Source organism: Hippopotamus amphibius, chromosome 8 (assembly GCF_030028045.1).
Source record: "Hippopotamus amphibius kiboko isolate mHipAmp2 chromosome 8, mHipAmp2.hap2, whole genome shotgun sequence".
Taxonomy (NCBI): Eukaryota; Metazoa; Chordata; class Mammalia; order Artiodactyla; family Hippopotamidae; genus Hippopotamus; species Hippopotamus amphibius.
The window spans coordinates 25,040,820-25,057,149 of NC_080193.1; the positions used below are offsets into that span (position 1 = coordinate 25,040,820).

Here is a 16,330-nt window from a genome sequence, read left to right on the forward strand (position 1 = left end):
ATGACACATTAGACCATCTCGACTTCATTGATATTTATAGGACATTCCATCCAAAAACGACAGACTACACTTTCTTCTCAAGTGCACACGGAACATTTTCCAGGATAGATCACATCTTGGGTCACAAATCAAACCTCAGCAAATTCAAGAAAATTGAAATCATATCAAGCATCTTCTCAGACCACAACGCCATGAGACTAGATATCAATTACAGGAAAAAAACTGCAAAAAATACAAACACATGGAGGCTAAACAATTCACTCTTAAACAACCAAGGAATCACTACAGAAATCAAAGAGGAAATCAAAAAGTATCTAGAAACAAATGACAACGAAAACACAACAACCCAAAACCTATGGGACGCAGCAAAAGCAGTTCTAAGAGGGAAGTTTATAGCAATACAGTCCTACCTTAAGAAACAAGAAAATGATCGAATAAACAAACTAACCTTACACCTCAAACAACTAGAGAAAGAAGAACAAAGAAACCCCAAAGTGAGCAGAAGGAAAGAAATCATAAAGATCAGAGCAGAAATAAATGAAAAAGAAAGGAAAGAAACCATAAGAAAAATAAATAAAACTAAAAGCTGGTTCTTTGAGAAGATTAACAAAATGGATAAACCATTAGCCAGACTCATCAAGAAAAAAAGGGAGAAGATGCAAATCAACAGAATTAGAAATGAAAAAGGAGAAGTCACAACGGACACCTCAGAAATACAAAACATCATGAGAGACTACTACAAGCAACTATATGCCAATCAATTGGATAACCTGGAAGAAATGGATACATTCTTAGAAAAATACAATCTTCCAAGACTGAACCAGGAAGAAATAGAAACCATGAACAGACCAATCACAAGTACAGAAATTGAGGCAGTGATTAAAAATCTCCCAACACACAAAAGCCCAGGACCAGATGGATTCACGGGCGAATTCTATCAAACATTTCGAGAAGAGTTAACACCTATCCTTCTCAAACTCTTCCAAAATATTGCAGAAGGCGGAGCACTCCCAAACTCATTCTATGAGGCTACCATCACCCTGATACCAAAACCAGGCAAAGATGTCACAAAAAAAGAAAACTACAGACCAATATCACTGATGAATATAGATGCAAAAATCCTCAACAAAATACTAGCTAACAGACTGCAACAGCACATTAAAAAAATCATACACCACGATCAAGTGGGGTTTATCCCTGGGATGCAAGGATTCTTCAATATACGCAAATCAATCAACGTGATACATCATATCAACAAATTGAAAGATAAAAACCATATGATCATTTCAATAGATGCAGAAAAAGCTTTTGACAAAATTCAACATCCATTTATGATAAAAGCTCTCCAGAAAATGGGCATAGAAGGAAATTACCTCAACATCATAAAAGCCATATATGACAAACCAAAAGCCAACATTGTTCTCAATGGAGAAAAACTGGAAGAATTCCCTCTAAGAACAGGAACAAGACAAGGGTGTCCACTCTCACCACTGTTATTCAACATAGTTTTGGAAGTGTTAGCCACAGCAATCAGAGAAGAAAAAGAAATTAAAGGAATCCAAATTGGAAAAGAAGAAGTAAAATTATCACTCTTTGCAGATGACATGATACTATATATAGAAAACCCTAAAGACTCTACCAGAAAACTGCTAGCACTCATTGATGAGTTTAGTAAAGTAGCAGGATACAAAATTAATGCACAGAAATCTCTTGCATTCCTATACACTAACAATGGAAGAGCAGAAAGAGAAATTAAGGAAACTCTCCCATTCACCATTGCAACCAAAAGAATAAAATACCTAGGAATAAACCTGCCTAAGGAGGCAAAAGATCTGTATGCAGAAAACTTTAAGACACTGATGAAAGAAATCAAAGATGACATAAACAGATGGAGGGATATACCATGTTCCTGGATTGGAAGAATCAACATTGTGAAAATGACTGTACTGCCCAAAGCAATTTACAGATTTAATGCAATCCCGATCAGATTACCAATGGCATTTTTCACAGAACTAGAGCAAGAAATCTTACGATTTGTATGGAAACGCAAAAGACCCCGAATAGCCAAAGCAATCTTGAGAAGGAAAAATGGAGTTGGTGGAATCAGGCTTCCTGACTTCAAACTATACTACAAGGCCATAGTGATCAAGACAGTATGGTACTGGCACAAAAATAGAAAGGAAGATCAATGGAACAGAATAGAGAACTCAGAAGTAAGCCCAAACACATATGGGCACCTTATCTTTGACAAAGGAGGCACGAGTATACAATGGAAAAAAGACAGCCTCTTCAATAAGTGGTGCTGGGAAAATTGGACATCAACATGTAAAAGAATGAAATTAGAACACTTCCTAACACCATACACAAAAATAAACTCCAAATGGATTAAAGACCTACATATAAGGCCAGACACTATCAAACTCCTAGAGGAAAACATAGGCAGAACACTCTTTGACATACATCAAAGCAACATCCTTTTTGACCCACCTCCTAGAATCATGGAAATAAAATCAAGAATAAACGAATGGGACCTCATGAAACTTAAAAGCTTTTGCACAGCAAAAGAAACCATAAACAAGACTAAAAGGCAACCCTCAGAATGGGAAAAAATAATTGCCTATGAAACAACGGACAAAGGATTAACCTCCAAAATATACAAGCAGCTCATGCAGCTTCATACCAAAAAAGCAAATAACCCAATCCACAAATGGGCAGAAGACCTAAATAGACATTTCTCCAAAGAAGACATACAGATGGCCAACAAACACATGAAAAGATGCTCAACATCACTCATCATCAGAGAAATGCAAGTCAAAGCCACAATGAGGTATCACCTCACACCAATCAGAATGGCCATCATCACAAAGTCTGGAAACAACAAATGTTGGAGAGGGTGTGGAGAAAAGGGAACTCTCCTGCACTGTTGGTGGGACTGTAAGTTGGTACAGCCACTATGGAAAACAATTTGGAGGTTCCTTAAAAAACTACAAATAGAACTACCATATGATCCAGTAATCCCACTCCTGGGCATATACCCAAAGAAAACCATAATCCCAAAAGAAACTTGTACCATAATGTTTATTGCAGCACTCTTTACAATAGCCAGGACATGGAAGCAACCTAAATGCCCATCAACAAATGAATGGATACAGAAGATGTGGCATATATATACAATGGAATATTACTCAGCTATAAAAAGGGATGAGATGGAGCTATATGTAATGAGGTGGATAGAACTACAATCTGTCATACAGAGTGAAGTAAGTCAGAAAGAGAAAGACAAATATTGTATGCTAACTCACATATACGGAATCTAAAAATGGTACTGATGAACTCAGTAACAAGAACAGGGAAGCAGATACAGGGAATGGACTGGAGAACTCGAGGTATGGGAGGGGGTGGGGGGTGAAGGGGAAACTGAGAAGGAGCGGGAGAGTAGTACAGACATATATATACTACCAACTGTAAAATAGTCAGTGGGAAGTTGTTGTATAACAAAGGGAGTCCAACTGGAGGATGGAAGATGCCTTAGAGGACTGGGGCAGGGAGGGTGGGGGGGAATCGAGGGGGGGGCGTCAAGGAAGGGAGGGAATATGGGGATATGTGTATAAAAACAGTTGATTGAACCTGGTGTACCCCCCAAAAAAAATAAAATAAAATAATAATAATAAAAAAAAAAAAAAAAAAAAAAAAAAAAAAAAAGAGACCACATATTCCTCACTCTCGAAGTCAGCAGACCTCCCCTGACTACACATGCACAGAAAGCCTCCTTGGAGGTCAAAAGGGGGGGATGCCAAGTGGCCAAACCTACCCATAGGCCTCTTCAGTGGAATCCATCTTGGCTAAGGGATGCGCATGCACACGTGGGAAAATCCTGACATACACCAAATACGGACTCTGAACCAGGCAAATCAAAATGAGTGGTCAAAGGAAACACAGAAGAAATGCCCCATATAAGTGATTCAAACTGCCACGAGGGCGCAACTCTCTCTGAGCCTGCCCATATGTCTATCCACACATATTCTGCTCTTTTTATTCCTTTCCTAATAAACACTTTACTTGTTTCACTACTTTCCATCTTTGTGGGAATTCTTTTCTGCAAAGCCATAGGGCCAGGGCCTTGTCACTGACCACTGGTCTAGAGGCTAGGATTCGGTGCTCTCATCACTGTGACCTAACCTCAATCACTGACTGGGAACTGAAACCCTGCTTCAAGCCGCTTCAGGCCGAGGCCATCCAAGTTCAGCTTCTCTTGTTGTGGAGCACAGGCTCTAGGTGCGCGGGCTTCAGTGGTTGTGGCACACAGGCTTAGTTGCTCCGCGGCATGTGGGATCTTCCCTGCCCAGGGATCGAACATGTGTCCCTTGCATCGGCAGATGGATTCAAAACCACTGTGCTACCAGAGAAGTCCCAGTTTTTTGGATTGTAACCCAAACTGTAAAGTAAATATCCAGATGTCCTTATTGAAGTAAATAAATGACTGAAATACATGAGGAAGGGTAAACAAATTTCACCTGTAGGATTCCAAATAGTTTACATAAATATACCACCCGCAAGGAGGCAGAGTATAATTCCATAATTGTGAGCTGTGGATAATCACTTCCTTCCAGAGAATACAGTATAAGGAGTGTGGGGGGAAATAAGCAACTTCACAGAGGAAAAACCCAAGAAATAGCACCCCAGCCAGTGACAAAATTTCACATCAACAGTGATCAAGTCAGGTCGGGAGTACGTGTTCTTGATGCAATTCACTGAAAACGGCATTTTATTTTTATTTATTTATTTATTTATTTATTTATTTATTTTTGTTCCTGAAAATCCCAATTGGCTTTTATTTCAAGATGATGGGGAAAAGAACAGAGCACAGAGATACACCTAATGTCTTTGTGCCTTTACCTGTGCTGCCCTCTTTGCCTGAAATCCCTTTTTTTTTGGCCCATAAAACCACAACATAATCAACAAGGACCTACTATACAGCACAGGGACCTCCACTCAATATTCGACAATGACCCATATGGGAAAAGAATCCAAAAACTGAACCACCCCACTGCACACCCAAAACCAACACAACACCGCAAACCAACGACACTCCAATACAAAACAAAAATCAAATTGAAAAAAATATACATAACCACAGCATATTCTCCACTCCCCCAGGGCCAGGGCTTACTTGCTCATGCTCCTGTCCCTGAAATAGGATTCATCTCTCCTTTTTACTCACTGTAATTCCTGACACCTTCAATAAACGTTTCTTCAATGGAAAGGTGAAAGAGAGTACGGGGGATGATTTTAAGCTCTTGTAGTTTGCCGGCAAATGCAAAAACAACACTTAATCTCTATGGTTTTTTACCCCCAAACCCATGACTTCGGTCTAATCACAAGAAAAACATCAGACAATCCCAAATGAGGGACATTCTTCAAAAAGTCTGAACAGGAAGTCTCGATACTGTCAAGGTCAACCGAAGCAACGCCAATCTGAGAAGTCGTCACAGTCAAGTGGAATTAAATAGACATGATGAGTGAAAGTACATGATACCCTGAGTGGGAGCCTGGAACGGAAAAGGGGGCATCAGGCAAAGACTAAGGGAAGGTGAATGCGTGTGGACTTCAGTTTATAATAATATTGGCACATTGATTGTGACAAATGAATCATGCTTAAGTGAGATGTTAATTACAGGGGGAAACTAGCCACGAGGCACCTGTCCTGTACCGACTTCACAGCTTTTTCTGTAACTCTAAATCTGTTCTCCTTGAGAGATTTATTGAAAAAATATGGAATGCTCCCCTTTCTCTGCCTCTCACTCCACTCTGCTCCAGAAACAACTCCCTTAATCCCCACCGGATGACAAAGGGAGACGCAGTGCCAGGCACAGATGTCATGGACCTTTGTGGAGTTTGGAGATACCCAACACCATCCTCTTCCTAAAGGCTCCCCGGTTCTCTCAGGCGGGAAACACTGCCTCCCCTGGGATGTGCTCTTAGTGAAAGGTGATTCCGGGAGCCCACCTCTTACTCTAGGAACCACACCAGATCCCTCGCCTACCCAGGGCACAGACAGCAAGTAGGTATATGAGCCACTGGGAGCTTTCCAAGAGTCTTTATACCTTTTGTGATTATAATTAAGAACAAAGGGAACTAATGAAGGAATTTGTTGTGCCGGGCAGGGGAGGGGTGCTGGGGAAGCAGGCTGTTGCATCCACACCAAGGGCAGCCTCCCCCTCCCATTCTGTGCATTGCCAAGGCCAGTGCCCCCATCTCTTATTAATTAATAAGATGCACAATATGCACCCAACTAACCCTTTCATTTATTTATTTTCTTAAATTAGCAGGCTGGGATTTATGGTCTGCAACTGAGAATATTATTGGCTACACCAGGGCATAATTTACCTGAAATTTACCTGGTCCAAGGCAGGTTCAAAGGCTACATCATTCAAGTGAATCAAGTTCAGGGCCAAACCACCTCAAACCACCACAGATTATTTCTAACAAGCGAGATTCCCAAACCACCAAAGAATATCTTTTGAGCCTTATCAACCCCAGGCCCACTTTGTCCTCTCGTCAAATGTTCTTATTTTATTCTCTTTCTCTCTCTTTTATAACTCTCACCTTTGCAAGAATATCTACGTGGTAATAATGCTTTATTAGGAGATGGCCTTAGATCTGACCACAGTCTGGGCATGAGATTCTTAACAGACTCTTGAGTACTTAGCATGTAAAACTGTAAAGACTTCAGTAAAGTATATGTATTGGTTAATAATTAACAATATGTCCTTTCATTCATTCATTCATTTAACCAATCTAAGACTATCTCAGACTTTGAGAAAAGCAACAAGGCATCTCTATGTTCTGGATCTTTCCACCTGCCGTTCCTGGAGGGTCAGGGAAGCAGGCTAATGCTATGCAAATATTTGGCTCCAGGCTCACATTCAGATCTGACAACAGACTTCCTGTGAGGAGAAGCAACAGGAAAATAGGTGGGAAGGATGAGCAGAAAGAGCTCTCGAGTTCTTTGATTCTCCAGACACATAATCAGGTGATGAGAGACCGAGGATGCTTCTGAAATTGGTTCCCTGTGGGGGAGAGGAAAGCAGATGGAGTCGTGAGAATGTGCAAGAAAGGGTCCAAGTGCTGTGGGATGCTTCTGTTGTCCACTGGAAGGAAAACATTTTCTGAAATTAAAAGGGATCCTTAGATGTCTAAGGAATGAAAGCATTTCGCTTCTCTTCCTTTGTGGAGGTCTGCTTTGGAAGACGCGAGCTCCAGGAGAGAACAGAACTCCTCAGATGACAAACAGCCCCATCCTGGTTTTCCTCTCTGTGATGGTTACGGCACACGTGTGCACACACCCAGTTATTTTTGTAAACTGCCCTTACGGATAATTTGTACGACAAAACTTGGTTCCTGGAATGGAAGCCGAGCCTCTGTGTGTAGCCCTGGAGTCACCCGGAGATCACAGGCACAGAAGTGACAGGGAGGTTGCAGTAGGTGGCCAATCACTGTCTGCAGCAGGAGTCCACAATCTAGACAGGCTCCCTCCTGTTGGTGGCAGTCAATTTGGTCCCCTTTCCACCCCGGCCATCCTTAAGAGGTGAGGGAAGTCCTGCTGGTACCTGACCTATAAAACCTGAGCCCAGCTCTGGACCTCGTTAGCACTGTCACCCCTGAGTTTAGAAACAAGTCACCATTGCAGAGGAAAGCCCTCAAGGGTACTTGGCTGGAGCCTTCAGGGTTATTTATAGCAGATGGCCAGACAGAGCAGACCCCGTGCTAATTCTAAATATTTGGAAGCTATGCTAACGAGTGTCAAATTGACTTCATTAAAAAAGATACAGTTTCATTATTTTCTAATTATGAGAATTCCGACTAAAGGCTAATGACACTGCCAGATCCAGGTTTCCTGCCAGCTGTTTTCGTAAACACACAAGACTCATTCGAAATGAGAGCATGTTAAGTATTCAGCAGGCATATTATTAATGCCAGCTTTTAAAGACACGGAAAGGGTGCCACTTTACCAACTTAAACACACGTTCGTGAAATATTTACTGAGTTAGGTTATGTTGTTGTCCGAGGGCAGGTCGGAAAAGAATTTCCAGACACATAGCGTTTCAGAAAAGAATGAGTTTACTGGGAACAAAAAGCCAAGTTTAGTGAGGGGCGCTGTAAAGAGAGCAGGACACCTTCCTGGCAGACCAGGGAAAGCTAACCCTTTCGTGGGCTTGCAGCCAATTTTTATACCCTCGAAATGATAAGGTTTCCAACCAGAAGGGTGGTGTTAGGTGATTGGTCAGGTTGCTGGATGTTGGATATTTTACCTAGTAAGGAGTTGGGGGCTATTCGGCCAAGGTCAAGACAGCCCTTGTTGACAGCAGCTATTGGACTAGATCTAGAAACTTCTTTTGTTCTGTATCCTCACAGGCCTCCACACTTTACAACTGTCTTAACTGGGAAACTGATTTTTTTTAAACAACTTTCTAACTGATGGACTCTTAACAAATAACACTTTGGCTCTACATCCAAAATTTTTCAATCTTTTGACTTATAATTAGAGCCTCCCAATCTAGATGTTTCAAAAGTGCTTGTCTTTGAATCTGCTCCATCAGATTAGGTAGCCCAGGAGCAAGTTCCTCTGGGCCATGTCACAGCTTGCCGATGGCAGGGCAGCCCTTGGGACTAAGAGGAACACTTCAGTGGGCAGTGGATTGTGGTCAGAAGCACAGCTTTTTGTGAAATTTAATTCTACACATATAACTGCCCCCCCCCCCCCATCAAAAAATTACCGGATGTGGATATCATCTCCTGGACGGTTAAAGCTTTCCAAGATTCTGGTTTGTAACCCTGGGTCCAGGAAATCAACAAGCAGTAGTGGGCAAACAGAAAAAAAATGGCCAACTATGAAATTATGTGACTTCCCCTTATTCAAATCCTTGAGTTTCCATCAGCAAATTATTTCTCTATATAAATAGCCATCTCCACAAAGAATATTATATAAGAGCCTTGAGCCTGGGAAAGGCAAGCACAGAGCTAGCATACCAAGCAGAGGGCCCATGACCAGCTGAATCTAGGTCTGATTTCCAAAGGACAGAAGGGAGAGATCACGAGGGCTCAGGCCCACAGATGTGTTTATGTGCCTTAAATCCCTGTGCCTCATCCCCAGACGCACCCTCAACCCCAGCCAAAGGCTTTACCTGCCGACAATCAGCCAAGTTCAATCATGAAGTTAATGCTGTCCATTGGTTTCTGTTTCTTTGGCTGAGATTTAACAGAAATTCCCAGCATTAGGTCACAATCAACAAAACTGAAATGTGCTAAATGTAAGCTAAAGAATGATTCCTTTCTTAACAAACACAGAAAGAAATAAGAAAGGAAGGAAGGAAGGAAGGAAGGAAGGAAGGAAGGAAGGAAGGAAGGAAGGAAGAAAAGAAAGAAAGAAAGGAGAGGAGAAGAGAGGAAGAAAGGAAACAGTTATTGGGACCCAAAGGAGAGGGATAAGAGGACTGATCATTATTGGATGAACTTTAAAAACCCACATATAAATGTGTCCCATGTCCAGTAATACTCCTATGTTTGGGAGTCATAACAAATTTGATTAGATGTCACTTCAGATCAAGTTTCTGGATGAGGTAGCAATGTCAGGACATATTTAGCGACCTAATAACACATACCAAATAGCTGTTATAATCAGACTTGTTTGTGTTTAAAACAAACAAACCAAAAAAGCTGTTATGAAAATGCAGTCAAGCCAAGGCACGTAGCTTCTCTCCCATACTACATTCCAAAGAGAATACTCACTCATTCGTTTTCCTAAAGCTCACAGTATTCATTTTAAATGCCTCGTCTTCAATGTATTCTTACATGAAACACTCAACGAATTCTAACATATATCCTTCACACTTTTTGCTCTTTTATAGTTTGAACACTAAGTTCTATTTCCAGAGAGAAACAAAGTGATAACTTTGAGGCTGGTACCACAGTGTACTTAGAACTCACACGTTTGGAAGAGATTTTGAGTTGGCAGAACTGTATCCCCTATCCTTCCTGACAACTGTCGCCATCCCATTTGCAGACTCATTTCAATTAAAAGCCATTTAACGATCCTAAAACCTGCGGAGAACCGCCTAAGGCAGCACAAAGGCAGAACATCAGTCTCCTGGCTTCTCTGGGATGGCCCTGAAAACCTATGAATAAGAATATCTTCACCGCCCGACTGGCAACCTGGAGAGCTCCAGCTGGTCCCTATTTGACAGTGAACACGAGTCTGTAAAAATTGGAAGGATGCTTCTACCTTGGACAACGCTAACACAGCCCTCCACATCAAATAGAGGGGTTCCCAGAAGCACCCTCTGACCTTGGAGATGCTGCAGGGAGTTACTCCCAATGAACTCACCTCAATGTGAAGCGGTCCTCGGTGGAGTTTTTGGAGATGGAGACGGGAAAAGTCAGCACATCTCCCTGCCTGACGGTCTTTGGCACGTACTGCACGGCTACGTGGTTATCCAAACGCAGCTCTCTCAGGGGCGGCCGGCTGGGGGTCTGGTAAAGAAAAACGCTCCCGATCCTCTGCAAGGGAGGCCCCGACTCATCGATGTCGTTGCGGCCGGTCCGCATCCCGCCGGCTCTCCTAGCATCCTCCTTGGCACAGTCTCCGCGCTCGTCTCCAGGCTGCACGGCGTAGTAGAGCTCCACGGGGCTGCCCTCGGGGGGCTCGGGCGACTTCTTCCTCCCGGCCACCACCGTAGGGGGCCCAAACCAGCCGGCCGGGAGCTCCAGCTGCGCCACGCACAGCCCCAGGGCCCCCTGCAGCCGGCAGCTGCCCCTCACCTCCCGGGTCTCCCGGAAGGCGAACACCCGCAGGCAGGGCAGCCCCTGCGCGGGGCCGGGGTCGTCCCAGTCCCTGCCCACCACATGGAATAGCACCTGCACGCGGGGCCGGCTCAGGTAGACCTTGTCCCGGAGGATGTGGGCTTTCAGCTTCCAGTTCAGGGAAAACGTGCTGGTGAATCCAAAGGGGCTGGAGGGCAGCATCAAGTCCTGGGGTACCACCTGCTCGATGGCGAAGGGCCCGTAGCTGGCATTCAGGACTGGGAGCCTCTTGGATTTGTAAATGAGAAAGGACTCCACGCGCGACTGCAGACTGGAATTTCTCATGATGTCCTGGTTGGCTTCCTTCAGGAAGAAAGACACGTCCGCGTGGTGGATGTGGTAGGTCACCGGGAGGTAGGTGGGCAGCAAGGAGAACCTCTGGATGCTTTCCAGGATGCCTCGGCTCTCCGCCACTGTCGGGAGGAATCGGGGTTCAGGCGTTAGAAACTCGAGAGCAGTGGTACCAATATTTCAGACCTCTTTGCACCCCTTTCACGATGGATTGCCCTGTGTTGGTACTAATTACACAATTCTTTATCCAAAACGTCTTACTTAAATCAACTCATTCTATATTAAATGTTTCTTTTTTAGTTAATTTTTATGGGAGTATAGTTGCTTTACAATGTTGCATTAGTTTCTACCGTACAGCAACATGAATCAGCTATACATATGCATATATCCCCTCTCTTTTTGGATTTCCTTTGGATTTAGGTCACCACGGTGCATTAAGTAGAGTTCCCTGTTCTGTACGGTAGGTTTTCATTAGTTATCTCTTTTATACATAGTATCTACAGTGTATGTACGTCAATCCCTATCTCCCAATCCCTCCCACAACCACCTCCCCCACCGGTATCCACACATTTGTTCTCTACGTCTGCGTTTCTATTTCTGCTTTGCAAAGAAGATCATCCACACCTTAAATATACTTTTTTTAAAAAATTGATGCCACTGGAGTGAGTAGGCAACCAGCATCATTGGCTATGCATAGCAGTTGGATGTGCAAATAAATAAAAACCAAAGTGATGCCTTTAATTTTCAACTAGTGGTCCTGGTGCCTTTAGGAGGTGATGGGGTATGCCTAAGACTTGCTCTCTTTCTGTTAAAGGGAGAGATCCTCATGAGAAAGGTTTTAAAAACATGCTGGCATCCAACAGAGAAGGGTATTCCTGCAAACTCAACCAGATGGACTGAGATTGGAAACAAGAATGACTTTCTCAGCATGCGGTTTGATGCTGTGTCCATATTCTACCCAATACCGTTTCACGTTCCACATGCTACACTTAGGGACACACTGACAATCAGGAAATGATAAAGGACATTAAGATGACCAGTCATAAATCCCTTGGACATCACACACTTTCCTCGGGGTTAAGCTGAGAGGTGGAGAGAAAAGACCTTGGAAGGATAAAGCTGGGAGGAAACCTCCAGAAACAGATGAGATGCTCTGACCACATCATGTCACGTCTGCGTGTCCCTAGAAGCCAAGAATCAAGGAAAGCCCATCACTTTGGTGACATTCACATCCTTCGTGAAAGCTATGTTAACACCAATGCACAGAAAGCTTTTTTTTTTTTTTAAATCTTACTGAACATATCCCTCCCTCAGGGGGGAAAAATCCAAAATGTTATTTTTACAATGTGCCTTATATTCTGGAAGAAAAACAAAGATGCAGAAATTACATAATTCAAGAACCAATTTAATGGGCTTTAGAAATGGAAATTATTGGCTCTGGGAACGCTGACTTTCTAGGCAAAGCTCCACAAGTTATCCGAAGCCCTTCTCATTAGTCGCCCTGTAATTATCTCTGGTTATTTTGCAATAAAAGCAACTCAAGCCCTGACATTCATCGGGCCAACCTATTTCAGAGGCCCACGTGAGCACATTTTCCAATGCACAATGCCTACATGAGTCTGGACCCCTCCTGGCAGTTGTCTGTGAGCAGGAGAGAAAGCAAAGGACTCAGAGACAGGGGTCTCGACTGTGGCTTTGCTGCACAGATCTCGGGAGAGAACAGGCAAGTCACTGAACCTCTCCAACTCTCCTTGGCTGGTCTATAGAGGAGGGCACTGACCAGAGGATGGAAGCCCCCAACCAGTTCTAACAGTGCAAGACACTCAGTCCGTCCCGCTTCTCGACAAGAACCCAGCTTGACATACTGAGGGAAGGGATCTCTCAATTCCATGACATTCAGGCCAGGCTGAGCTCCAGTTCAGCAATGAAGGTTTCCATGACCCTGAACCATTTGAAACGTCCGATACCTGAGCAGTTTTGATTCACCCAAGGGGTGATTTCATATGATTCACGCTAACACATAGGAATTTCTTTTTCAAACATCAAAATATCATAGACCTCACAAGAGACCTCTTCCTTCTCAGGGTTACATTTTTCTTAATGTTCTGGAAATCCTTCATGATTTATATTTTCAATAAGCATGTATTGTCCCATGTGAGTTTTCGTGAAAGCGAAGTACAAGTGGTGAATTTCATGCTCATGTTCAGGGTTGAAGCTTTTGCTTTCATCCTATCTCTGGGTACCACCTCCCCTCCCCCATTCTGCTGTGACCGCTCAGGCTGCATCATAGAAGTCACTTCTCTGGAATACAGACCTTGACTTCATGATTCTGTGTTATTTGCACCATTGATGTCCTTCTGTAGATCCCATAATGCTCTATCATAGGACTTTATGCTCTGCTGTAATTCCCTTCATGCCCTGGTGGGTCATATGCAAGTGAGCAGAGATGACATATGGGCCTTTTCTCTGTTTTATTTGCAGTCCTTAGAAGAGCACCAGGCAAATATTAGGTTCTCAGTAAATATTTGAGAAATGAATGAATCAACAAATGAGTTATGCTTCCAATACCGCAAAAAGCAGATTATACTTTTACATCAGAATTTTATATGCTGTCTTCTCTGCTGCCATCACTCTATAATTAGAATCCTCCCTCCTTTTATCCCATGAAGAGCTCCATGTAATCCTGGGTGATAGGTGACTAAAGAAGGCAGGCGCCTCCCTATGCAAAGAGGTCCCTAAAAGACCTACATTCATCACACAGCGCCCCCGATCCCTTTTTTTTTAATTTTATTGAATTATAGTTGATTTAAAATGTTGTGTTAGTTACAGGTGTATAGCATAGTGATTCAGTTACACATATACACATATTCATTCTTTTTCAGATTCTTTTCTCATACAGGTTATCACAGAATATTGAGTAGAGGTCCCTGGGCTATAGAGTAGGTCCTTGTTGGTCATTTATCTTATACATATTGATAGTAGTGTGTGTGTTCATCCCAAGTTCCTGGTTTATCCCACCCCACCCCACCCCCACCACATTTCCCCTTTGGTAACCATAAGTTTGTGTTCAAGAGCTGTAAGTCTGTTTCTGTTTTGTAAATAAGTTTTTAAAAATGACACAAATGAACTTATTTACAAAACAGAAACAGACTTACAGACACCATGATTCTTAAAAATACATCTTGGCACCACTGGAGCAATTACCTCGGGCTGTCATCACAGCAGTCTGTTATTCATTGTAGACACTACTGAAGCCAAATAGCCAGGTTATAGATAGTTAAACATTAATACCAGACACCGAGGCTCCATGAACTTTCCTGTTGAACATCTGACCCCTACTACTTGAGGACACCAAACTTAATTGTGCAACTAATTACATAGTCCAAGGGCAATGGCTGTAGGTCCTCTGGCCTTATTTGGGAAAGTAATCAGGGGGGTACCATGGACATCATTCAAAGGGAAGTAATTTCTAAGCTTCACTCCATGGAAATCTTATTTGTCTTTTCACCTGCTATCTGACCTACATGTTTATTGCTTAAAAATGCTCCAAATTGACCTAAAGCTAGTGATTATTTCCTTTCGCTCTCTCTCTTTTTTTTTTAAATACAAAACCCAAAAAATAACATTCCCCAATGCACACAATGGACTGAGAAGTAAAACTCATTATCCTCGAATCCCAACGGGGATGGCTATTATAACCTATCAACACAAATTCCACATAAAAAAGAGCAAGGTGTCAAGTAAGAAAGAAGTTGCATACGATAAATCTCAGACAAAAACCCATTAAGGAAAAAAAAATACATGTGATTTTGGTGCCGTGACCTTACATGCTTCTTTGAAAGAAAGCAACATGTTCCCATTTTTAAGCAATGCAGTGGTCTCACTGAGATTTTCTATTAGTTTTAACATTTTGAAACAATAATTTCCCCTAAACAATACCTTTAAGAAACCTGAGGAAGATGGCAATTAGAGCACAGACCTTTAAAATTTCCCCTGAATGGACTCAGAATCAGTGACTAAGAGAACATGGTAATAAGTAAAAATCTGCATCTGTGTTGAACATTCCATGCAAACTGCACGCCCTGGCCTGGGAGAATTCCTGAGAAATCACACGGGGTGCCAATGCCTCACGCAGAAAATACAGCATGGTTAGGGTTGCCAGATACAAATACGGGAAATCCAATTATGTTTCCATTTCTAATTGATAGAAATGTTGCATGGGGCATGCTTAATTAAGAATAAAAACCAAATTTGTTGTTTATCTAAAATTCAAATATAACTGAAATCCAAATGTAACCCTGTACCGCTGTTGGCTAAACCTAGCATCCCTAAGCATGATGTCATAAAAGATGATACCCTGGAGGAACTACCCTGACATTTCTAAGAGCAAAGGCCATTGCATCCTAGGGAAGCCCCGCCCTTGGTAATAATGTTCCTCGGGCTGGAGGCCAACAACATTTGTAATCAGCTGAATTGAACAACTCAAGAGTGAGTCTGAACACACTGTGCAGAAAACCCCAGAGTCAGGGCTTCTTGCTGACATGGAGCGGGAGGTGTGACACAGACTCACTATGGACTGAGTCCAAGCCAAAGCAAAACAATTTACAGGAAACTGGTCCCCAGGGTAGCAGCTGTACCAAACTGAGAGAAGGGATGTTATAGCAATGGTTTGAGAATATCGGCAAAGCCAATGCATGCCCACGCTGCTGAGGCTGCAGCATCACTGATAAGGCAACCTAGGGCCAGCAGCCCTTCCAGGTAGACTTTTCGTGTGCAGCTCTAACAAGAGCAAGTGAAAACCAAGTGGAAAGAAGAGGAACCCACTCCACTGTGTTGGGGAAATTCCAATGCACTGGAGGCTACTCTCATTCAAGGACAGCTGGAGAGAAGGCAAATACAGACGAAAGACAGAAGGAGAATAAAATGTTTATTTCATAAATATAAACTGCAAAATCAACGAAGCACATTTGAAAGGCCATTGAAGAGGTAGAGGAACAACATAGCTTTGAAGAGTAGTTACCGCAGAGTACTGAAGTATATTTTACACAGAATAACTTTTATGCTCTCGCTAATCAAGAAAATGCAGGACCTCTGTTATTTTATAATGAAATACGACCAAGATGGAAAAAGATAAGGCACTATTAAAAGTAAGGGATTTAAAATGGTTTCAGAAGCAATG

At 42.6% G+C, this 16,330-nt stretch overlaps 1 protein-coding gene across 1 annotated transcript in view; it reads right to left on the reverse strand.

Annotated features, from left to right (window-relative positions):
* TMEM132D (transmembrane protein 132D) overlaps nucleotides 1-16,330 on the reverse strand; it is an 807,498-nt gene that overhangs the window by 593,170 nt on the left and 197,998 nt on the right. The window contains exon 2 of the mRNA XM_057747245.1: nucleotides 10,385-11,273. Coding sequence (XP_057603228.1) covers nucleotides 10,385-11,273 — 889 coding nt within the window. The remainder of the gene's footprint in view (nucleotides 1-10,384; nucleotides 11,274-16,330) is intronic.